Here is a 23,193-nt window from a genome sequence, read left to right as displayed (position 1 = left end):
GAACACTGTTTCACATGCAAATAGTCCTCCGTGAAAAGAAACATTTTTAGGGCTGGATGCTCTACAAACAGGCGGTGCCAGGAGAAGATCATACGTGAGAGTGGGAGTCTTTGGAAGTTTTAAGCAATGAACAGCTGAAGAAGTTTCCACAGAGCATGTGGGAGCCAAGGCTTTTCAAAGACATATCATATGTCCACAGATGGGCAGGCTTTCACTAAAACAACAAAACTCAAATTAATTGAAACAACAAAACTCAATTTCATTGAAACCACAAAAATATTTTTAAAGAAAACAAACCACAAAAGCACTTATTTTCTCTTGCCCACCCACACTTCTAGTCTAGGCTTCAGAGCAATGAAAATCCTACTACAACTTCCTGTAGAGGAATTTATCTGAAGTGTGTGTTTTGTGTACCAAACCAGCAAGGTTCACTCTTGCTGGGACAGTCAAAGTGGCCCAGAGAGGAGGAAGACTGATCTCTAGCTAAGTGTTTATCTTGGAAAGCAGAAATCAGTGTTTCAGCACCTTCCCTAGGACATGTTTAGGAATTTTGCATGAGTCAGGCACTGGATGACATGTACACACAGCCAGGAGTTGTGGTCGGCACACAAATCTCATCTTGCCCAGGAAAAGCTCCATGGCCCAGTGAACTCCGAATTTGTCTTGCACTGAGCAAGTGATTCAGTAGGTGAACATGTATTGCCCTTGCTCTTGAAAAAGAGAATAACCTGGTGTTTGGGGGCAGTCTCCCAGAAGGTGGGATTTTATGGCTCTGAAGGGGAGGGGACAGGAGGGACAGGACCTTGATCACCAACACTACTGGGTTTGTGCAACAATTGCTGAGCTATCATTTAAAAGGTAGGAAAACAACAAACCCTTTCCCAGTGGCATTTGCAAATGTAGTAGCTGCTATTTTTTGCACTGATCCTGCTCTGGGAAGTAGATGAGCTCTTCAAGGAAGTCTGGGAGGAAACACCTACCTGCTGGTTCCCAGCCACACCTGGCAGTGAGACAAGGTGCAGAGGAAAACAATCTGCCTACCAGATTGATCTAAGACTGAAGGACAAGTGCCAGCTGTGTTGGATTGAGAGGAACACAGTCTGGGATTCTGGCTTACCATCCCACTAAAATGGTCCTCTTAGGGCCTTAGATGTGCATCCAAGGCATGGCCACAGTTCAAGAGAAGTGCTGGGTGCTCACATCTAAAGAGGATGGAAGGCTGCAGTTAACAGCTGTGTATACTGTGTAAGGAGCGCAGAAACCTCACACCGGGCAAAAAGTGGTTACGGATGGGAAGAAAATTACACGGAAACCATGACAGACCTCAGCCATAGCTCTCAGGGGGTTCTCTGCTTGGGCCAGATGATCTTTCCTCTACCCTCTAGGACTTTCTCCTTTGGCAAGGTTGGAGGATTTCCACGTTTTTTTCCCTTGTGTCTGCTGTGTAACACCCGGAGGTAGAGCACTGCTTTGGGCTGGGGCTCACTGGCCATCCAGTGTGGGGCAGTCCTGGTGCTGGGAGCAGATGAGAGCCAGGTGAGGAACACACAGCAGCACAGATTTGAACACACAGCAGGACAGATTTGAACACACAGCAGCACAGATTTGAACACACAGCAGCACAGATATGAACACACAGCAGCACAGATTTAAACACACAGCAGCACAGATTTAAACACACTGTTCGCTGGCTGCTGGTGCCAAGGGCTCCAGGTAAGCCGAGGAGCTGCCAACTGGCAGCAGGGGGCGGCTGCATTCCTTCCACGCGTTTTAAGAAACTAACATTAAAAATGCTAATTGATGTGAGCATACCGACAGGGTAGAGTTCTGGCGCCCTTGGGCTTGACTGCCCTGATACCCGGTGCATCCTGCGTGTGCCTTCCGTGCTTCCATGGGGCGGACGGGGCTGCTCCCCGGGGCCAGGGCAGCACCGACCGTGCCTATTCACTGCTCTGTACTCCGGCGATGTGCTCGCAGGCTGCCTGCCCAACCCGCAGTGTGCAAACCAACCGGACCTGTGCTCGCAGGGCAGCAGGCCGAGAGCCATCTGCTGCTAATCAGACGCGCAGCCCCGCAGTGAGAGAGGCCGGCTCACCCCCCGGCCCGGCGGTGCCTTGCACCCGGCACCGCCAGCCCCTCCTCAGGGCTGCCAGCTCCGGGACATCACGGGGGCTGCCAGGGCTGCCTTCTGCTGCAAGGTCGCCTCTTGAAGCTTCACCAAGCAGCGTTTCTTCGAGATGTGCCGGGTGGTTTTGAAGCTATGCTGATCTTTGCTGCAGTCTTCTGGGGGACAAAAAAAAAAATCTTTGGCAGAATTAGGCTTTGTAGAATATAAATGACCATTAATAAATTTTTAGTGTTAATGTAAGTGCTTGTATCAACTGAAAGCTGAATAGCTTAATCAGGCTAGCAGCAATTAAAATGGTAATTTTTTTCTGTACTAGATTCTGCTTGCAATTTTTACTCAAGTAAAACTCTTTGAAGTTAATTGGAATTTTGATTAAAGCCTCCTGGATCTGGGTCTCTGAATTTGTACTAAGGAAGGTTCAATATTTGCTTTGGTTTTCTGCACATGAAGTTCACTGCTATATATTAGCACGACTGTACAATTAGTGGTAACAAGAACAACTCCAATAAAGATTTCTGTAATCTAGTTCTTGATATACTTCAGAAAAGGTCTTTTATCACAGAATGGCTTTTAAAGTACTGCTAAAACAGGCTGTAAGATCTGAAAACCTTGATTGATTAAATTGTTTGTCTTAATTATTTCTAGCCTAAACGAATGGCTTAGCAAAATTCACTTAATTTGGTAATTCAGAACTTGGATGGGGTGGGAGGATGGGAAATTGCCTTCAGCACTCGGATTTTGGCTGCCAAAGCAAAGAGAAAGAAAAAAAACCCCTACTGAAATGACATTATAACCATTAGTAGAAGGTAAAGTAACTGTGGTGGAACAGCTTTTAAAGGTAATGTTTTGTCCAAAATGTTGCAAAGTAAACGCCAAGCAATCGCAACCCCCTGACCAGACTGCAGTGAGGCACTCTAGCATTTTGTGACAAGTACTTTAGGGCAAAGGAGGGCTTTTCTGAAAGCAGCGACATAACTGGTGCAAATATTGCTTAAACTTCACTTGGGTCAGTTGCTGGTGTGGGAAAAGCAGAAAGAAAGAAGGGAATAATCACATGGAGATTACACTGATAATACCAAGCATATGGGTTCTTACTATCTATCTCTGTTTGTAAGAAGAGTATTAGAGCTTGTGATCAAAATGCAGGTCAATTTGTTTATGAGAACCCCTTTGGTATCCATTAGCAAAGTTAATATATCTATATGTATTATTGGCCTTAAGGAGACATATATTAAATAACAAGTTGTGAACATCCTGGACTAAGAAGTACAAAACCTTACCAAGAATTGAAATAATAATAACTGAAAGTTTGTTGCGACTAGGGGGTTTCTTTCTTTTATTTTATCCTAATGTGGTCATTGGAGCACATTTTCTTCCTTTTTCCAGTCTGACACCTCAGCAAGTGGATTCCAATGTGAGGGAAAGGAATACAAGCAGATCCTTGCGATTCAGAGAAATGGTCTGTTCTTTTGGTGTCTACTTTTTCTGCAAGTCTTAATTTTGAGAAACAAAGAAAATTTTACCTTAAATATTTTCCCTATTCTGTCTAAAACACAGACACAGAATACGAGAAAGGAAGAATTAAAAAGCAGATCAAAGCTTTTATTATTATTATTATTAACCACTATTTTGTAATATAGTGTAAGCATTTTGAATATGCAACAGCTATGCTATTAAATACCAAAACCCTGTTACAAACTGCTAGTTCTGCCTAATGATTATCCAAAGGGTCACTATCCCCTGACAGTGGACTTTGAGTTCTTAGATGGCTTCAGCAAGGGTAAGCACTCTGCCAGTTACCCAATCCATACCTGTGGACACAGTATGTAGTGTGCAAATGAGCACATGCAGAATAAACGTCTCAGATTAACACATTCACACTGTGTATTTGCCATTTCTACAGTAAGGTTTGTCCTGTCTCAGACTTTGAGTGCAAACAGCAGCCAGTGACATTCAGTCACAGCAGAGGAGCAACTGAGCACACTTGTGGGAGAGTAGGTAGTTGCATATGTAGAAATAAGTCCCTGCTCTGATGTAAAAAGTTTCCTAGGAGACTTCAAAGAAAAACCCCCCAGTCTGTTGTTTGAAGCAGTGGTGGGGAAGCAAAAGCACGTTTCTGCAGACTGGTGTGCGAGGGAGCCTGGATACCTGAATGCCTGCTCATGATGTCCCTGTTTTCTCATGCCTCACCCAAGAAAGCCTTAGTTGCCTTGAAGAGGTGGCCTGAGGTCCTGCTTGCTCCACGATGACTGATAGCTACACGTGTGCTACGCTCACAGAGCCCCTTTGCGCTGGCAGAGGCACAGAGGCACCCCCAGGACCCGGGACATCTCATCGGCCGGGTGGGTGCAGCTGGATCAATGCTGAAACCAGGACTGACACCCCATCAGCTGGATTGACACTGGGACCAGGACTGGTGATCCCTTTTTCTCTCTTTTATCCCGTTTTTATATTTCTCATTCTCTTTCTCTCGCCTGCCCTGCATCCCTCCATGCCCCCTAATACATCTTTTCTCTCTTCTTTCTCATCTTACCCTTTTTCTAAAACACGCTGCTATGTGCTTGTATAGTCGGTCATGGACTAACATACCAACTACCACGCTAAGTGTGTAATTTACTAGTAAAACTTCCTGATCGGTTGCGGGCCCTCAGACTTTCGTCGCCGCTTTCCACCGCGAGCACTGACGAATCCCGGCTGCTTCCTTCCCCCTGAAGCTGGGCCGCGGCGGGCACCTGCGCTGAGGCAGCTGGCGCTGAGGCACCTGCGGCGGCGCAGGCACTCCGGGTTCCTGCCGCAGCGCCGCTCCCGCCTCCTGGCTCTGCCGCTCGCCGCTTCCCGACCCGCCGCCGCCGGCACGCGACTGCCGGGGGCCGCGTTCCTGCGGAAAACGCCCGCAAACGCCGCGGCTCGGCGGCGGCGGGCAGCGCTCCCTCACGGCGCTGCCCCCGGCGGGAGGCGGGCCGGAGGCGGCGCGGCCGGGGCGGGAACCGCCTGAGGCGCCGCTCCCGCCTCCTTCGCTCCCTCCCTCCGCTCCTCACCCCCCGCTCCCGCCCCCTCGCGCGCGCGCCGGGGAAAACGTTGCGCAGGTTCTAAAGCGGCGGCGGGGGCGCGGCCGCGCGCGAGGGGGCGTGTGAGGGGGAGCGGCGGGGAACGGCGGGGAACGGCCGCCACCGGCACAGCCTCGGCCCGCCCGCCCGCTCGCCCGCCCGCCGCATGGAGCTGTCGGCCATCGGCGAGCAGGTGTTCGCCGTGGAGAGCATCCGCAAGAAGCGCGTGCGGAAGGTGGGCAGCGGCGGAGCGGAGCGGAGCGGGGCGGGGCGGGGGGAGCGCACCGGGACACCTCCGGCCCCTCCCGCCGCGCACCGGGAGCGGGGAGGCGTGGTGGGCGCGCGCGCGGCCGCCTGGTCCCCGTCCCCCGGTCCCCGTCCCCTCACACCCGCGGGCGTCACCGGCACCTGCCCGAGGCTGGCAGGCGGGGGACACACGTGTTGCCCGTGAGGCGGTGTGGGGCGGAGGGGCGGCTGCCGCCGCTGCTGGGGTTCAGCCTCTCTGCAGGATGAGTGCTGGTGACACCGAACGGGAGAGCCCAAGCCGGAGAGGGTTTGGGAAAGCTCCCGTGACTCAGTTTCCCCAGCCGTGGAGCGCTCCCGTCCCCGCCGAGTTGCAAGGATTAACCTGTAAGCATGCAGTGTGTAGAGATCCTGCGGTGGAAAGTTCCTTATAGGGCAGTGTTTTCCAAGCTTGGGAAGCTGATGAGCCCCCCAAGGGGAAAATGAAACTGGTTCTCTGCCTCAAGCACCCGAGTGCTTCCCTTGCTCTGCTCTCCTGTAAAGGTGTCTGTGGCTGCAGCAGCGGCTCTTGGAGAGTGGTCGTCCTGCATGCACAAAGGCCTTTGCCATGCTTTGGGCAGTGCTTAACAAACCCCTCAGTATAACATTAAATATTTTGATAGTTGTTCACATTGCTTGCAGAGCCCTTGTATGCAGCTTCCAACCACAGCACTTTTTTTTTAATCTTGTACTTAGAGTGGAAAAAAAAAAAAGATAGCTCTGAACTTCAGCTGTGAGCTGCTGATTGCTTGGGTCAAAAGGATGAGTGCCTGTGATGGATGGAAGAGTGTTTGAGTAGAATGTGTAGCAAATGGAAAAGAACATGCCAGAGACACTTCATAGGTTCTGATATACTATATTTCTTCTCTCTGCTTAAAAAAACAATTCATCTGACATTTGCTCCTGGCACACATCTCCATGCATTTATGTGTGCTGACTTCTTGTAGGTTTGCCTGTGAATGTGTGGATGGCTCGGTCTTGCTCTCTGGTTGGCTTTTAGTGTTCTGCCTGCAAGCCTTCTGCAAAGCTATGTTCCAAGCTGATGGTAGTACAAGCATGCTTAAAAAATTGAGCTGTGTGCCCAATTTTGGAGAAAAATGTATAGCAAGTGTAGTTGAATGGGAAAGTGGCTATGTTTTGAAAATAAAGTGATGGGAAACAAGCTTTTTGGTTGCAGAGTTCAGTGTGTTGATTGGTTGCATCTCGTGCTGTAGCCCATATTTGGTTCCATAGTTCACCTGTTTTCTTCTGCCTTTTTTCACCCTCAGGGTAAAGTAGAATACTTGGTGAAGTGGAAAGGATGGCCCCCAAAGTAAGTTGTGTTTACTTGTCTGTTTTTTCTTTAATAGCTTGCACTGTGTCTCTGCAATTGAGCATTTCATTCATAATGGGTAATGGTTTGTCCCTCATTTCAACAACAATAAACAAAATCAAAGAGCCACAAACCAAACCCAACTCTGTTTGTGAATTGGCAGCTAAGGAATACAAACTGCGTGCCAGTCTATTCTGACTGGGTTTTGCCACCACTGAAATATTTCATTGAGATGCTTTCTAGATACAAATGTTTTTAAATTCCTTATGAGTTTAACAAAGAACCCAGATTCTTCTGAACTTGGAATAGCTCCTGCTTTTCTGAGTCAGCACCAAGAGGACCCCACTTTATTTTTAGAGCTGTCTGCAGTCTTTTAAAATAGAAAACGTGTTGATGGTCTTGTCTTCCTCTTCTACTGCTTCCCCTCTGCAATTCACCAACGGAAAGGGGCAATGTTTCAGATTTATTGATTGTAGCCAAATGCAGGTGATCTTTGTCCCTTGAAAATTCCCGCCATGCCTTCATTTCCTTGTCTGAAACCTCCTGTTACTTTGAGTGCCTTTTCTGCTTTTGTTTTGGTTGCTCCATTGCAAAAATGAAGAAAAGTTTGGGTTTTTTTCAGCATTGCTGTGCACTGTTTACAGACACTTCTCTCATTAAAATGCAGCTGCTCCTGAAGAAGAGCGATTCCTCTGTGCTTGAGCAGTCTGTGAAATGGTTTGAGATTAAAAGGATTAGGCAACTGGAGAATATTACTATGTCAGCTAGCAGTCTAGTGGAACAGCCTCCTGGCCAACCCATATGGGGCCGTGTCTTTGCTTTTCTGTTTGCGCCTGTGTGTGTACACAGGCGATGTGTGTGGGTACAGCAGTGTTACACACGCAGTTGCTCCGTGTGTTGCTAAGCGAAGGGAGCCGCTTGTTACGGGTTCGTCCTTGCAGCTGCAAAGTGGGGCCTGCCAGGGTGGTTCTGTCAGGCTGTACCTGGTGTCCAAGAAGCTGGAATGTGTTCTTGGGTGCCTGTCATATCTAATCCTTGTGAATACCGGCCATCTGTGAAGATAAGCAGCTTCCCCTCTCTGGTGGTGGTGGGAGAGGGTGACTTTATTCTTGGGAGTTCTGCTGTCAGTGTAACCTTGTGCATTTGTTGAGCACCAGCTACCCTGTAGCGTGGGTCACTTGCTGGACTGCTTCAGCCTCAAATAGCCAAGTCTTACTTAATCACTGATAGAGGGTGGGTAATGTATTTGGAGTCTGCAAGACCTCATCCGCTCTTGGCCAGAATACTGATGTTTATCCCATTCTCCTTTCAACAAACGCATTGAAGTCCTTCTCTTGTAAAGCCCCTTGCCAAGAAGGTGGGCTGAGGCATGGCGTAATGTTTCTTGGACAGAGCAGGCCTTATTCTTAACTGCTGCCTGTCCTTGTCCTGTGCCTTGGAATATTGGGAGAGACAGAACACTTTTGGGAATTTAAAGCACAGTTCCCCTGGGTGCAAGGTGATGTCGGAGTTCTCTTGTTTTGATGTATGGCATGTCCATGCATCTTCCTTCTTCCCCCAAACTCCAAATCTGAAGACTGTTGTTTATTTTTTTTCCTTCCTCCTGCCTGCCTCCACTTTAACTGTGGCCTCAGTGGTTTGAATTACTTAAACTCAAGATGCTCAGAGCACTGGAGTCACTTTCATCCCACTAGCAGTCTCTGTTCCTTGTTTCTAAACATACAAATGCCCGTGATGGCATGCAGCACCACAAGCTGTTAGTATCTTTGTGTCTGTTTCCTCATTCCACATCATTCCCTTCCTTAATTACCAACCTTGTTGCATTGCTTTTTGTAATCTCTGTACCTATTATCCCATCATTACCACTGGAAGTATCATGAAAGGGAATAAGGATAGGTGAGTAGTTTACTGCTTTCACATGCAATTCACATTTCACTTTTTTTTCCCCCTCTTCTTAATAAAAAATTCTTATTCATGGCCTACACCTCAGATTTATGGATTGCACTGCAGGAGTCAGGGAATGGAGGAGTGACAATCTGATTCTATCTACAAGCTTGTTTACAACTTGAGTTGGAGTTAAAAGGAGGGGGAAGAGGAGGAGTAGAAGGAGGGGGAAGGAAGATCATATGATCTGTGTTTTCCAGAGTGCCTGCTCTCTGCAGTTTGCTGCAGCCCGGGCTGTGTGTATCCATATATAAAGCTCCGTGTGCGCGCGCGCGTGGCAAACTCAACCATGTTTTTTTATATGCAGTGTTTTGCCACTGCAGCGAAGCCAGAATCTGAGCTGCAGAGAAGAGGGCAACACCCACCAGGGTGTTTTTTTTAAGCAAGTCCCTTTTCTTCTCCTGCCTATGAAAAGCAATGCAATGACTTTTTTTCCCCCTCGTGGTGTTATTTTTCTTAAATTTGTAGGATGAGTGCCAGAATTCCTGCAGCTGGGAGGAAACCTTCCTCTTTTCAAACAGTATCTTGGCTTTGACAGCTCACAGTCAGGTTGCTGCGGGAGGCATGAGCAAAGGAGGGAGGGAGAGAGGGAGGGATCAGCTCCTTATGAATACATGGCTGTTCTTAACTCTCTGATGTACTGTGCACCTTGGGATATCTGAATGTCATATTTTTATTTCTCCCTTTTGTAAAAAAATTTTATTTTCATTTCCAGACCCATCCTCCAGTATTGTTCCTGTATTACAGTATTTTTTTTCTCTCTAATGGAGAGATAAAAGGGAAAAGCATTCCCAAACCACGTCCCTTGTGTACCCTATGTACCCCATGTCCTCACATGCAGTCTGTGCTTCATCCAGAAATGTAAACATCCTAAAATGCTTTCTTGCTGTTTAAAGGCACTGATACAAATGCACCCTTTTGCACCTGCATGTGACTCCTCTCTGGTCCTCCTCCTGGGGGCCTGGGATGAGCTCTGCCTCCAGGCCTGGATCTCACATTTCAGGAAAGTTGGGGTTCTGAGACATTTGAGGATTCAGATTTGCTTTCTTGCCTTAGAGTTCCTCTGGTAGAGACACAACACCCATCTTTTCTGGGCAAGCATGACCTCTAAGAAGTAAACATGCCCCAAGGACCAATTCATGATTCTTTCAGCTTCCACAGTGGGAGAATTTTGCCTTCTTCTCCCTAGTGTTAAATGCATCTGTGCTCTTTGGGAACTAGTTTTGGAGTTGCCTGCTAGGTGGATTCAGTCCTTTCCTGAGCATCTGATTCCTGTCGCAGCTGTCTGGCTGTGGAGGAGGGATCTGGGGCAGTGAGTGACGCTGTTCCCAGGGTACTTGGGGAGCGTGAAGCCTGTTCGGGGCAGTGTCGGTGCCCTGCCAGCAGTGCGGTTGGGGTACTTTGTATCCATGAGTTCCGCAGGAACAGCCTGTAGGGGGAGCCGAGCAGGAGCAGAAGCCGTTGGCAAGTGGCCATCAGCTTGCCCCAGGGCCCAGCTCCCAACATGTTTGGTTGAACGGCATCAGTGGAAAAAATTAAATTCTTAAATGAATCCTTTCAGGTTCAGTGATTAGAAGTAATTAATAATGCAGGTGAGAAAGCGTACTTACTCTTCGAGCACTCTAAATTAAGAGAGACCTATTTTTCAGAAAGATGCATCAGAACGTGCCTCATTGTTCCATGGGGTTTGTGAGATTTGAGGGAGTGCTGCAGATGAGACCTGTTTAGGCACGGACTTAAAAACAGTTTGTGAGTGTCTGCACAGGCTTTGCAGACAGTGTGGAGGGGGCCCTGGGGAGGAAAGTCTTCCCCGTTTTCGTACAAAGAGCCACTTGATGCTTGGCCCTGCCTGTTGTGGGAAGGGGAGGTGGTGTCTGTGGGAAGCTGGGGAGGGAATGGCTGGGATTCCTCAGAGCTCTCGCAATGGTGTGGCAGGCCCCACCGACCCTTGTGAAGACAGTATCCAGGGCTGCAGCACACTGGTAGCAGGCCTGCAGAGAGAATGTTTCATTAAAATGTTGTTTACTTTTTATTCCTTATGTTTTTCTTCAGATACAGCACATGGGAGCCAGAGGACCATATCTTGGATCCTCGCCTGGTAGTGGCTTATGAAGAAAAGTAAGGACACATGTTCTTTCTCTCCCTGGACACAGGAAAAGAAATAGTGTCTTTATTTCTTTGTATGCATAAAGTGCCTCTGTTATCCCTACTTCAGTCAAAGATGAGATGTATAGCAATGAATCCTGCTTGATTTTTGTACCCTGGTGTTGATTGAGATGGAGAAGACAGGGTTAAAGCAGCTTTGATTGGCACTCTTCAGGAAATGAGGCCAAGAACTGGCAGCACTGAGCCATAGAACAATCAGACTCAGGTTTTGATCGGGTCCAGAGCTGGACTGGAGTTATGTGAGGTGGGAAGTTTCTCTAACCCATCCTTGATTAGCTGTGTCAGAGAAATTCCCCTATTGCAAGGTTTTCACTTCTACAGGAAGCAATTCTGGAATGTTTTCCAAGCTCACACTGGTCACCATTGGATTTTATTGAAGGAAATTGAGGGAGCTATGCTGCAAAAGATTGAAGTCCCAACTAGGTTTTATGCTGTGGTATTTAGTACTCAGTTTGATTTGTATTCCTCTTTCACAGGGAAGAGAGAGACCGTGCATCAGGGTACAGGAAAAGAGGCCCCAAACCAAAGCGCCTCCTACTGCAGGTAGCTTCTTGCTCTTCTGTGTATTTCTAACTCCTTAGCTGCTCTGCTGCTCCCCTGCTCTCAGTGAGGTGGAAACTGTTTGATGTTGCATGGACAAAACTGGAGGTAACAAGTTAACATCATAACATGAAATCAGTGTTTAGGCAGATAGTTTTAACTTGTTAGCTGAAGAGATCTCTAATTTGTCTTTAAAAAAGCAAAACAAAATAAAGCAACAGCTCTTTCTCTCTGAACTAGGATTTTATAAAGTGTTAGCCTGGGTACTCGCAGGTTACCTGGTTTGTGTGCTCTTTTAATTTCATGTTGAGCTTGGATTTTCCTTCAAGTCAAAGATATCCCATAGCTGGAAGCGGAGTTTCAGCATGCTTTTACTGTTGCCAAGCAAAGCAGCCAATCCTAGGAAGCAGATATTAGGAAGAGCTTAGAAGGCAGTTGAAGAGGGGAGAGAAATGGTCTTGTAGAAGCAGCACACTTTATCCTAGCTCATCTAGAGGTTCAGAGACCAAACAAAGAATATTTTCCTGGTTCCCAGTGGGGAGCCCTCACTGCATGATCAGATGTCTGCTCTGACCCTTGCTGCGTTGGTGTCTTGGCAGCGGCTGTATGGCATGGACTTGAGGAGTGCTCACAAGGGAAAGGAGAAGCTCTGCTTCTCTCTTGCACGGAGGTTTGGAGGAGGAGACAGTAGCCTGCCAGGGGCCAAGACAGGGCAGGCAGAGTTCCCCGAGAAGACTGGGGGTGCAGTCCTGCCATTCTCTCTCCGGAAGCAACGCAAAAACCAGAAGTACCTACGGCTGTCAAGGAAGAAGTTCCCGCGCATGGCGAGCCTGGAGAACCGAAACTGCAGGCACGAGTTCTTCCTGAATGATGCAGTGGGCCTAGAGGCCAGGCAGAGCCCTGAGGACTGGGAGGCCACACAGCACACCAGCAAAGAAGGTAAGGCTAGTCACCCTTTGGTGAAGTTCTGAGGCATGTGAAGGATGTTCTGCACACTTCCACCTTGGTTACATCCTCCTGGGATTGTGGTTTAGGTCAGGCCCGTATTATGTCCCTCTTGTTTGCAGGTTTCTTTCTCGTTTGAGGAGCACAGATTAATTTTTTTTGGTCCTGTTGGCTCTATGTAGTCTTACATCCCAGATATCCCTCTCAGTGTTAGAAAACGTGCAGAAGATACTACAAGTTTTCCTCCTCTTAAAATTTCCTCCCAGCAGAGGTGACACACAAGTGTGACAGATGAACTCTGCCTCTGTCCACATTATCCACATGTGTTCAGCCTGCTGCTTGGCTCAAAGGACTTTGGCTGGCCGTGGACAAGCTTGGGCAGCGGCACTCCTCTCATAGTGCTGCTTTAAGAAGCATACAGGAATGCTGCTAGGAACTCATAATATACTCCCTGCCCCCTCCTTCCCTCTCCTCTCCACACCCCTCTAAAGCCTCTTGCTATATAGCTATGTGAGAAAGGGAGAGAGAGATGAAGTAAGGATGATAACTCCTGCCTGATCCCACTGAGTAGGCAGTATGAGTGAAGGCATGGGAGATGTCCAAGCACATTTGGCATTTTGGGGAAGGATACCAGTATCTTGTGCAGGAGGGTTGTGGGATGTGTGTGTTGCTCTCAGTTACCAGGGAAACTCTATCCCTGCATTATTAGAGCTTCTGAAGGCGTAGCTTTCCTGAGGAGTGGAAAACTGGGGCTTGTGCTGCTTGTAGTAGCTAAGGGAATCCTGTTACTCCTTGCTAGGAGTAGCTGTTAGCCAGGCTGGATTAGGCAGGATCTTAGGGAGAGGGCTATGTTCTGGGAATCAAGTCTATTCTCTCCTTTCTGAGAGAGACTGGAATGGTGCTCAGAATCCAGGGAGGCAGCAATGGGAGTAGCACAGAGGAGCCCAGTGTTACATCCTGACAGTGAGGAAATGTGTGGGGCTGTTCTCCCCAGAAGTGTGTGGCATTAAAGCACTTAGGGATCAGAAGAGTGAGTGGCACTACAGAATTGTAAAACTGTTTTTGTTCTCCCCTTGACACACAGCCTGTGTGGAATCCCAGTTACTGTTAGGGGGAATTGGGCTCTTTCTGGGGGGAAAGTAGATACTCCTGGTGTTTGAGACAGAAGCCAGGAAATACACTCTAAAGGAGGTCTCGTTCTTTGCCCAGGTCAGGACAACAAGGTACATAGTGGACAGGTAGAGCAACAGGGAGCGTGTGTGTTTTCCTTCCTCTCTTTTTACATGGCAATCACTGGGAGCTGTGGGGAAATTAGCCTTTGGGTGGCAGAGGGGCTAATAATTATTCTTATAGTGAGAAAGTGCAGGGGTGCTTGGGTTTCTTGTATGGAGCTGTCTGGGAGCAAAGGAGACATATGAGAAAGGAAGAGTAGCTTCTCTGTGGAGCACTACTGAGGGATTTTTGAGAGCATCACACCCAGGCTGCATTGCAGGTGCAGTACAAGGCATTTTTACTCCATTTTGTCTCCCTTTGACTCCCCTAGGAGTATCTGAAGAGTTGTGTGTAAGAGATTTTAATTTTTGCCTTTTCAGCAGGGTAGGGTGTTTAGAAGACAGTGAGTTCAAACCAGGGTGAGTGTGCTTTGCAGACACAAAACCGAATTAGGGGCTGAGGTGGGATGAGGGATATGGGGGAATTGTGGATGGCTAGATGAACTCAGTGGTTTTACAGGGTCTTTTGGCCTCTGCGTCGGCTGCTCTGGTACTACTATGTGTCTGGACACCTGAGCCTCCATTTTCCTTCAGCCTCTGAGGGTAGGGCTTGCACATGTTCCTTCTTGCTCTGGACATGCAGAGTCAGAGTACAGGCTGATTTCACCTATGGTTTTTCAGAAAGGAGACCCTTTTTCCATCTTTCCTTCCCTCTCCCCTTCCTCTTTTCTTCTCCCTCACCTTCTGTGTTTCACTAACATGCTCTTATGTGCCTTTCTTCCTGCAGCAGATGTGGATGCCAGTCTCCCTTGGATCCCCACTGTGCCCCCCAGCGAAGTGACGGTGACAGACATCACGGCAAACTCCATCACCGTCACTTTCAGAGAAGCACAAGTGGCTGAGGGCTTCTTTCGAGACCGGAGCGCACAGTTCTGAATCTCTGTTTGCAGTGCTCCCCAAAACCAGTGCTTTTAGGGTGGGGCTAGGGGAGGCTTACGTTATCCCTTAAGAGAAAAAAAATTCAAAATGTCTCCTCTTAAAATGTTTACAGAGACCCTTTTTTTTTCTCCTTTTTCCTCTTTCAGATACGCAAAAAAGGGCAGTGTAGGGGGTGTGTATTTGTCATTGCTTTGTCCAGCTGAAAAACTGACAGCCCTTTCCCTGGCAAAGACTCCCCTCCTTGATGTGAAAGCAGCAAGCTGAACAATTCGTCTTTTATCCTGTTAAGTGGCGGCAGCTGCATTTGTGGGGAGAGGGCATGTGGAGGTGGAAAGAGAGCTGGATCTCTAGCCTGCCGCCTTGTTCTGCAATTGATATCCCTTGGATAAAGATACATCTCTGTACATTGCTCTTCCCACCTTCCTCCTCCCTCTCTTCCTGCAGCAGTGAGAGGCGATGGATCCTACCTGTATAGATAACTCCAGCCTGTTAAGACTTTCTCTCCAGTGCTGTTTTCCCTGTGGCCTGCTGTCAGGACTTCAGCAGCGTATTTGCCTGTCTGTGGTAAGTCAGTCTTTGCAGCATGGGTCCATATAGACAGCAGAGCTTTCTCCCTTTGATTGTTGATCATGCGGAAAGACTGCAATGCATCTCTGAAATCCAAACTGGCAACATAAATTCAATTTGCCCTCATTAAAAGCTCAGAAAGCCAGCATAGTTGAGACATACCATTCTCTATATGCTAAACAGGATTTGCAGGCTTGGCTCTGCTGCGTGAGGAATGCGTTATGGAAAGCGGGGTCTTCTTACCCTTTGCCAAATTCAGTATTAATAACAAATCCTGCCCTGAATCTGTGGTAATAAGTTCATTGAAAACTGACTCCTCTCCCCTGGGAGGAGGGACTAATAGGACAACTGAAGCATTGCCTGGCACTGCAGAGATATCCAAGATACTGGCACAGGCCCAGGACTCGGGAATTGGACAGAACTGAGCTAGAAATGGACCTTGATTAGCAGCAAATTCTGTTCTTGGATCCCATAGAGAGATCCAAAATAAACAACATGTGGGGAAGGCATGTATTACATCTGAGGAGGGGAAAAATTCCTAATTCTTAGCAATGAGAATTCTTGGATTGTGCTGCCTGAGTGATACTCTTCCATGACTCCAGTATCCTCACAGTATCTGTGATCCTGTACTACTTTACTGATAGGAACTTCCCCTTGGAAGGCTTAAAAATCTTTGCCAAGGAAAGAGGTCTGCATTTCAATAGACCCGCCTGATCTTGCACTCAAAAATGCCTTGTGCTGGACTGCCTGTGAGACTTTGAGGTTTTTGAAGAATTGCTGTATTTTGAGTTTGTAGATTAGCATAGCATCTGTTCTTGCACATGCATGTTCTCTTCCATTTTTAAAAGCAAATTTTATTTAAATAACTTAATTTTTTAAATATAGACCTTTTCCAACGGAAAGCAAGAAAAGTAAGGTAGTCTAAAGCGGGAACTGCGGGACAGAGTGCTGCAGGGTAACATTGGCTACTGTCATGATTACTGTCCTCAAATACTATGTTTCCTTACTCCACCCCATCTGAAGCATCTCTTATCTGCTGTATTTATTCAAAATGAAGCCAGGAGCTTTCTTAGCTCTGAGATAAAGACACCTGTGGAAATCCTCAATGTGTTTGTTTGAGGGGCTTGGCTCCTGGCTTGCAGAATTTGGGAGCTCTAGGGTTTCTGGTCCTCCAAACATTTACTTATTATAAAGTGCTTGGACTGCCACTGTGGGTTTTTACTAGAAGCAATTTTTACCTCATTTCGGGATATGGCAGCTCGGTGTAGATTTAGGATTTCCCCTTCCATCTCAGAGCTGTTGGAGCAGGTCTGTCTTTCATGCCATCAGAGCAGTTTCAGGATTGCTGGGAAGATCTTGAATTTCTGGACTGACCTTTTGTCTGTCAAAGAAGTAAGATGGGAGTTTTATTATGGAGAAATCTGAGAGGGTGAGAAGTGGAAGCTGGGGGGGAATTATGTGGTGGGAGGAAGAGTGAGTGGGAAAGAAGCTTGCAATAGCTAGCAAGGGCAAGCTGATGAGGTAAGCATGCAGGCGCAGGATGTTTGTTGAACGTGGGTGTCCAGAGCGAGGCTTCTGTGTCTGGAGTTGCACCCTTTTTTGCAGGATGTGGGGTCAGACGGTGTTGTTACCATCACCCACACACCCCCTCTTCCTGACACCTGCCAAATATGCTGAATACCTGCATCTCTCTTCTGTTGTGACCAGTGGACACACCACATGGCCCAGTCCACTCTTGTGGGCTGGAGCAGGTCAGGTAGTGATGGTTGCAGAAGCATAGTGTTTAAGCTTATTTTAAAAAAAGTCTTGAACTGCAGCTCATCCTGCTAAATCTTCATGGCATTTATAGGATCTGTTTTCTTTATTCTAATGCAGCAACTGCTGCCTTTGTCATGTCTTCATCTCAGTGTACAAATGCACCAAAAAAAGCTTCCTATTTACTAAGTTCCTGGCTTTGGCTGACATTGGAAGCAATATCAATCCTGCAGCAGGAAAGAGCTTGTCCTAATAAACTAGATTTCCATCCTCTGCTTTCCTCTCCACTCTCCACCTGACACTTCTCAACACTTTGTTTTGGCATTTTTCTTTAAGAGTATTTTCTTTCTCTTGCAATGGAGTTTTCAAAGACCTGTGGTGGTCTTTCAAAGAGGATCCACCCACAGTTCCATATCTTAATCATTTTTTGGATCAGACTATCTAGTGTTCTGCTGGTGACTAATCATCTTGCTACACAAAGTGTGGAACAAAGTACCTGGCTGCCATGCTGCTTTGTGTCAACGAGGAGCTAACCATAATGGGGTTAAGACACAACAAGCTGCATGTGCGTGGGTTTGAGAGGAGGGTGTGAAGAGGAGTTTGTGGTAGGAAACTAAGCAGTTTGTTGGCGTGGACTTTTTTTTGACATTCATGAATTCTTATTTATCTCAAAGAACTTTTCAAGAAGATCTTTCTCCTGATCTTTTTAAAATGTGGCTCTGTTCCACATTGTCTGCAGACATATCACTGTAAACTTCCTTGGTAGAGCTGGTCTTCAGGGACTTTAAAATTAGCTTTATTCCACCTCTGCAGGTGTAGAGAGGGTTTTACTAGTGATGGAAAGACAGGTTGTCTGGGTTTGTCTCTTCTCCCCAGTACTGTCCATCTGCCAGTTCAACCCAAAACCTGGCAGTTGAATTGGGACCTCCTGTGCTAACATATCATGAAAATCAGATGCTGTGTTTGGATCTTTGTTAAGCATTCCGTTTGATTAGGGGAGCCAGAATAGCATCCAGCTGAAGCTGAGTTTAATAATTCTATTTGAAGCACAAGCCGAGAATAGAAATGGGCTAACTCTCCCATACCTTGTTTGGCTCCATGGCTGTAAACAAGAAAAATAAACTTCAGCCAGTGGAAATTACTGAACTGTACACAAGAAACAACCTTCTCAGAGAACTGCTCTAATAGTCATTGTTAGAACTGTTTCCATGTGAAAATTTACCAGCAGTGTTGGGGGACAGAGGTGTTTATTTTATAGATCTTGCAGTGAACTCACTGTACGTGTGATAGACCTGAGGGACTTCATGAGACTGGAAAGCCTTTTTTGTTAACACTGTGTTTAAAAAAAAAAATCTATGTGTAAAGAACTGCCTCTGTTCCTGGATGGTTATAAACTAGATATTATTGCTCTGATATACAAGGGATGCCTTGGAACAGCAAGTTTTAACACGTTAATAGTGGCATTAAGTAGCCTCCTGCATGCTCCTTATTGTCTTGCGTTTGCTTGGGGGCCCTTCTGCTTGTGAAGTCAGACTACGGTGATTTTTTTTTTTCTCTTTATCTTTTTTCCAAGCAAGACCAGGATATTATTGTGAGAACACTCAAAAGCAGTTCCATTTGCCAAAATAAGCCCAAATTTCTTAGTGAATTGACTCTTGTTTATGTCAGAGCTCAGACATAGAGAAGCTTATTGAGAAATGAATGGCTTTTTTTGTTATTAGTGTTGTGAAACTGTCCAGAATTGTTCTTCTGGTGTTTTGTGACTGGATGTATAAAATTGTTTGTTCACCTCACAGGGGGCCCTCGGTCCCAGTACTGTTTCATGCTGTACGCCAGCTAGTGCTGCTTGATGGTTTCACTGGAATAGAGAAGGGAGGTCTCACACAGGTCAAAATGTAGGCAGGGTAGCTCAGGCAAGTCCCTCCAAGGTAGCCACAACAGAGGCTGGGGTGTGGAAGACAGTGGGGGCGGCCAGCCACATCTATGTATTAAGCAAAGCAAAGTCTACCACCACCTCTCCACCTCTTCCTCTCCTCTCAAGCTTTGAGCTTTTGTTTTCAGAAGTAGGGAAAGTACAAAAAACTCCTTTTCTAAAGCGAATTGGTATCTACCCATCTTCTGTTCCTCCCTGGCTTACCTGCAGCCTAGGAAGAAGAGGGTGGTGGGCCTTTCTGGGAAAATAATAGGGACAAATGCTGGTCAGGGAATGGAGGGACAGAGTTGCCTTGGAACTGCTCTCACTCGGTGGTTGAGGAGGGGCCTTTGGGTCAGCTGGCAGTTGAGAGAGAAGGTGTGTTGTAAGCAAAGAACTTGTAGTGAAACTGATCCCTTGCATCTGTGAGTGGAGTTCTGAATGGGCCTGCACAGAGGTGAGTGCTGCATTTATGTATCAGTCTTCTGCCATTTGGGAATGCGAGGGAGATCTGTACATTGAGAACTTGCATAGGGCAATTTCTACATAAAAATGTATAGCATTGGAACACGTTGCTTTTGCCATGCCTGTTGTAAAGGTTTTCCCCAAGGGCACGATAAACTTGTTTTGAGAAAATAGCTTATGATCAACAGGCCACAATGTCCTGTGTCTGAACTTACTGTCTTCACAGAGAAAGTGTGAGCTTCTGGGTGTCAAACCATCTGGATTCCACACACAAAGGTGGTCAAGATAGGAAGGCTTATAAAAGAGCCCCAGGACAACTGGAAGGAGAGAGAAGCAATCACTTAAAATGGAATTCAGACACTTCAAATCCTTTCCTGTAACTAGCACCTGCTGTAGAGATGACCCCATTTTCTCTTCCACTTCTTTCTCTTTCCTCCTTAACTTCTTGAAATGCAGGGAGTGTGCAGGAGATGATCCCCAATTAATGAATGGTTGAGGTGCAGGGCTCCATGAGAGCATGAGGGCTGCTGTGGATTGCTATAAAGTTGGGATGGGGTAGAATTCCTAAGAATTGGAACCTCCATCACAGCTTATCTCATTAGTGGGGTATCAAAGTTTTGGCTGGGAGGGGAATTTTGGAGGAGGAGGAGGAGGTGGAAAACCTTTTTTTATTATTGTTGTTGGTTTTTAACCAGAAAATGTAGTGTCAGCACAAAGAAGCTTTTTGCAAATCTGTCAAAATGTTAAGCAGCTTTTTTTTTGCTTTTAAATCTGAAGTATGTTTTGAAGCACTTTGGAAATGCAAAGCACTAGGAGTGCTAAGTACTCCTTATCATCTGTCTGAAAGTGGCATTTGAAAAGCAAAAGATGTATCTGTTTCAGGCCGCTGGCTGCTCCTTCTCCAGAGCTGCCATCCAGCCCTTTGCCTCCCTCCCATGGGGGAGAGTGTACTCCACCATGCTGGGAGCAGAGGGTTCCCTAAGGGAGGAGACCTGCGAAATCCCTCACTTGCCTTTGGGGCGCAGGTTGGCTTCCTCCCTTCCCACTTCCTTTGATCGAGGAAAGGGAAAAACAAAGTTGAGTTTCAGTTTGAGTGGTCCTTATCTGGAACTCTGACTGTTTCTTCCAGCTCTGGAGACATCTTCATAGAGTTTTCTGTCTGAAAAATTGCACCTTATTAGCTTAATTGAGGAACGAGGAGATGTCTGTCCTTCTGCAGGGAGTGGGGAAGAGGAGAAAGGAGGGTGAACCAGGAGCTGTCTTCAGTAGCTGTTGATTTTTCCAGAGGCTGTTTCCACACCTCATCTCCAACAGAACAGCAACAAAAGACCTAAAATAATTTAGATGAAGCTTTTGTTCTGTGTATCTCAAGAACCTTTTGAGCAGGTTTAGGGCAGAGAGCCCTTTTCCCTCACCTAGTCAGCTCTACAGCATGGGGGACAACACCCCAATTCCCTTGCTAGGTTTTCAGCACCAGCCTTTTCCCTCAGCGTACGCACATCGTTAGAGCGCTTTTGCACACTGGCTCACCTCATTTGGTGTGCTCCTTTCTGTTGCAGGGGGAAGATGGGGGACAGTGGGCTCAGTTAGAGGGGAGGGTCCCTGATTACTTTTGTTCCTGTCTCTTCAGTTGTTGCTATTGTTCCTGTAAGCACGCTAGAGTATTGGAGTCTTTGCACACAGAAAGCTTCCTTTTGCACAGAATGAGCTTCTAGCTTTTGTACAGACTAATTGAATGTATTTGGGGAGGGGGGGAAATAGGGAGTAAACCAATTCCAAACAAACCAATCAGAGTATAATGCCTTTTCTGAGCGAGTATGTGCTGTAAAAGGAGATTGTAATAGCAAAGGGAGGGCAGGCTCAAGTATAATTTGACACAAAGTGTGGTTTTATTTTTGTACTGATATGGATAAGAGACTGTACAGCATCTATTTATTTAGATGATTTATGTGGTAAATGTTGCAAACAAAATTATTAAAATATTAAATATGAGAACTGACATTTACCTTATGGTATGTTTGTGTGGTCATTTACCTCCTCCTTGCTTTAATTCTACAGCTGAATTATTTTCCAACAGTCACAATTATTGGTGTATAAACATGCAGTGCAGCTGGAAAAAGAATGGAGAACATGCATGTGTGCATGAGGACGATCAATAAAGAAGGATTGATGAAGAATGGAGCCTGCAAAAGGCTGCTTCTGACATTACTCGTTACTTTGATTAGAGGAGGTCAAGTTTTTATTAATTTTTAACCCACTGGGTAAGTTAGAGCTGTCTAGGGCTGACCTGGGACGATTGGTCTTTGATGGTTTATAATTTTAAGAGGAGAACACTGATGGCAGGGTGGCTGTTGCTCTGGGTTTAGGGAGTTCTCTACATCCTTCATGAGGCTGCAGTGCCAGGACAGCTCTGCCAGCACCAGGAGAGTGCTGGCGTGCCCCACATCCTGCATCTCATTGGAATGGAGAAAGTCTGAGGTGAGGCCTGGGCTGCCAGGCATGCTGTGCTGTGCTTGCCAGCAGGATAGCAGTTCTCCTCCAAGCCAAAGCCTCCAATGGTTTGGCCAGCAAGGCTTCCAGAGACCTCTTCAGGAACACAGCTGCTCCTGGGTACAGTGTGGCCCCTGGTTCACCCCAGGACTTAGCCAAGGAGCTTGAGTCCTGGAACTGCTGATGCTCCATGGAGAAAATCCCAAATGTCATCTAGTCCACTTGGATGCCTGGCTTGCTCCTTCAAGGTGTGTCCCACTCCATCCCCTGTGGAGAGAGAGGCCAGGTGTTTATGGAGGTATCTGGCCAAGAGAATGGGGCTGTCTGAAATAGCTCTAGTAGATGTAATGTGGGGGTGAGCCCTGCACCTGAATGCATCTATGGCATCAATCACAGAAGCAAGTGGAGCAAAAGCAGAGGGGGATGGGGTGTGTTTCCTGACTCAGTCATGGCTCAAGGCAGCATGGTTAGGTCTTGCCTGTGTTACCAAAGGGCTGTCAGCATGCTTGCCTTGAGCCAGGGAAGCTGAGCTGAGTGATGGCATCAGAGCAGGACTCCAGCCAGCCACTTACTTTCTGGCAGCAGCTAGAGGGTCAGGTGAAGCTGTAAGAAACTGCAGTGCAGAGTTACGGGAAAGCCTGCTCTGGAGATTGTGTCTTCCTACCTCTGCCAAAGCTGCAGAGGCTGGCTGGTACTAGAAACAGCTTGTCCTTTTGCATGCATGTGTTGGCTGGATTAAAGGTTAATCTGGGCAGTCCTTTTTTTAATAATCTGTTGCTATGCCACCCCTCTGTTCTCTGCAGTGCAGCTGACTTGCCTTGCACAGCTCTCTCCATTGGATGCCTGAGAACAAGGGCACTTGGCAAAAGGCAAAACCACAAGGGTTGAGCAGTTGGATGTTCTCTGAGAAGCAGAAAGTGAAATGCAGCCTGTGTGACCCCTGTGAGGACAGTCTCTTCCTGTCTGTTCAGTGCCATACAGCTTCCCTGCCCTTCACAGCATTTTGCTTGCCGAGCGACTGCTTTTGAAATGAGAATGAAGAAATCTGGAGGACTTGTGTAATCATCCTGAGCCAGTGGCAGCCTGGGCAGCTGGGCCTGCTTTGGGATCTCCTAGGCAGGCCCCAGGGATGTCATAGTATCCCACTGGTGTAGGCACAGCACAAACCCCATGGGCCTTCTCTGCTGCATCAAAAAGTTACTGGGCTGGAGGGCTGATTGTTCTGGCCACTGCTTGGGCCATGCTGAGCCACCTGTACCTGGTATGCAGGGTCAGCTCTGAGGGACCTGCCTTTGCCTCTGTGTGTTCCAGAGCTGCAGCAGGGAAATCCCAGCACACATTCACCTGGATGCCCATAGTGCCAAGGGTTTGGTTGGAAATGTACACAGCATTGGCTTGAGGGGCTGGGCTGTGTGCAGCTGTTCCCAGTATAGGTGAGGGACTGACCATTTGCTTTCCAAAGTCTGCTGCTCCTAACAGTGACCTCGCTG

General features: G+C 47.2%; 1 protein-coding gene across 2 annotated transcripts; it reads left to right on the top strand.

Moving 5' to 3' along the window:
- The first annotated feature begins 5,091 nt into the window (after nucleotides 1-5,091).
- Nucleotides 5,092-21,218, top strand: CBX7 (chromobox 7). Of its 2 annotated transcripts, none has more exons than XM_054631841.2 (6): nucleotides 5,092-5,410; nucleotides 6,726-6,769; nucleotides 10,766-10,831; nucleotides 11,356-11,422; nucleotides 12,019-12,358; nucleotides 14,366-21,218. In XM_054631841.2, exons 1-6 carry the CDS (start codon nucleotides 5,342-5,344, stop codon nucleotides 14,509-14,511), a joined length of 732 nt encoding a protein of 243 aa, XP_054487816.1. In that variant the 5' UTR covers nucleotides 5,092-5,341; the 3' UTR covers nucleotides 14,512-21,218. The 2 variants fall into 2 exon arrangements, with proteins under 2 accessions (XP_054487816.1, XP_054487815.1); XM_054631840.2 differs by having other exon boundaries at nucleotides 5,100-5,410; nucleotides 14,363-21,218.
- Nucleotides 21,219-23,193: the final 1,975 nt, after the last annotated feature.

Source organism: Agelaius phoeniceus, chromosome 5 (assembly GCF_051311805.1).
Source record: "Agelaius phoeniceus isolate bAgePho1 chromosome 5, bAgePho1.hap1, whole genome shotgun sequence".
NCBI classification, from domain to species: domain Eukaryota; kingdom Metazoa; phylum Chordata; class Aves; order Passeriformes; family Icteridae; genus Agelaius; species Agelaius phoeniceus.
This window is presented reverse-complemented; position numbering and strand designations above follow the sequence as displayed.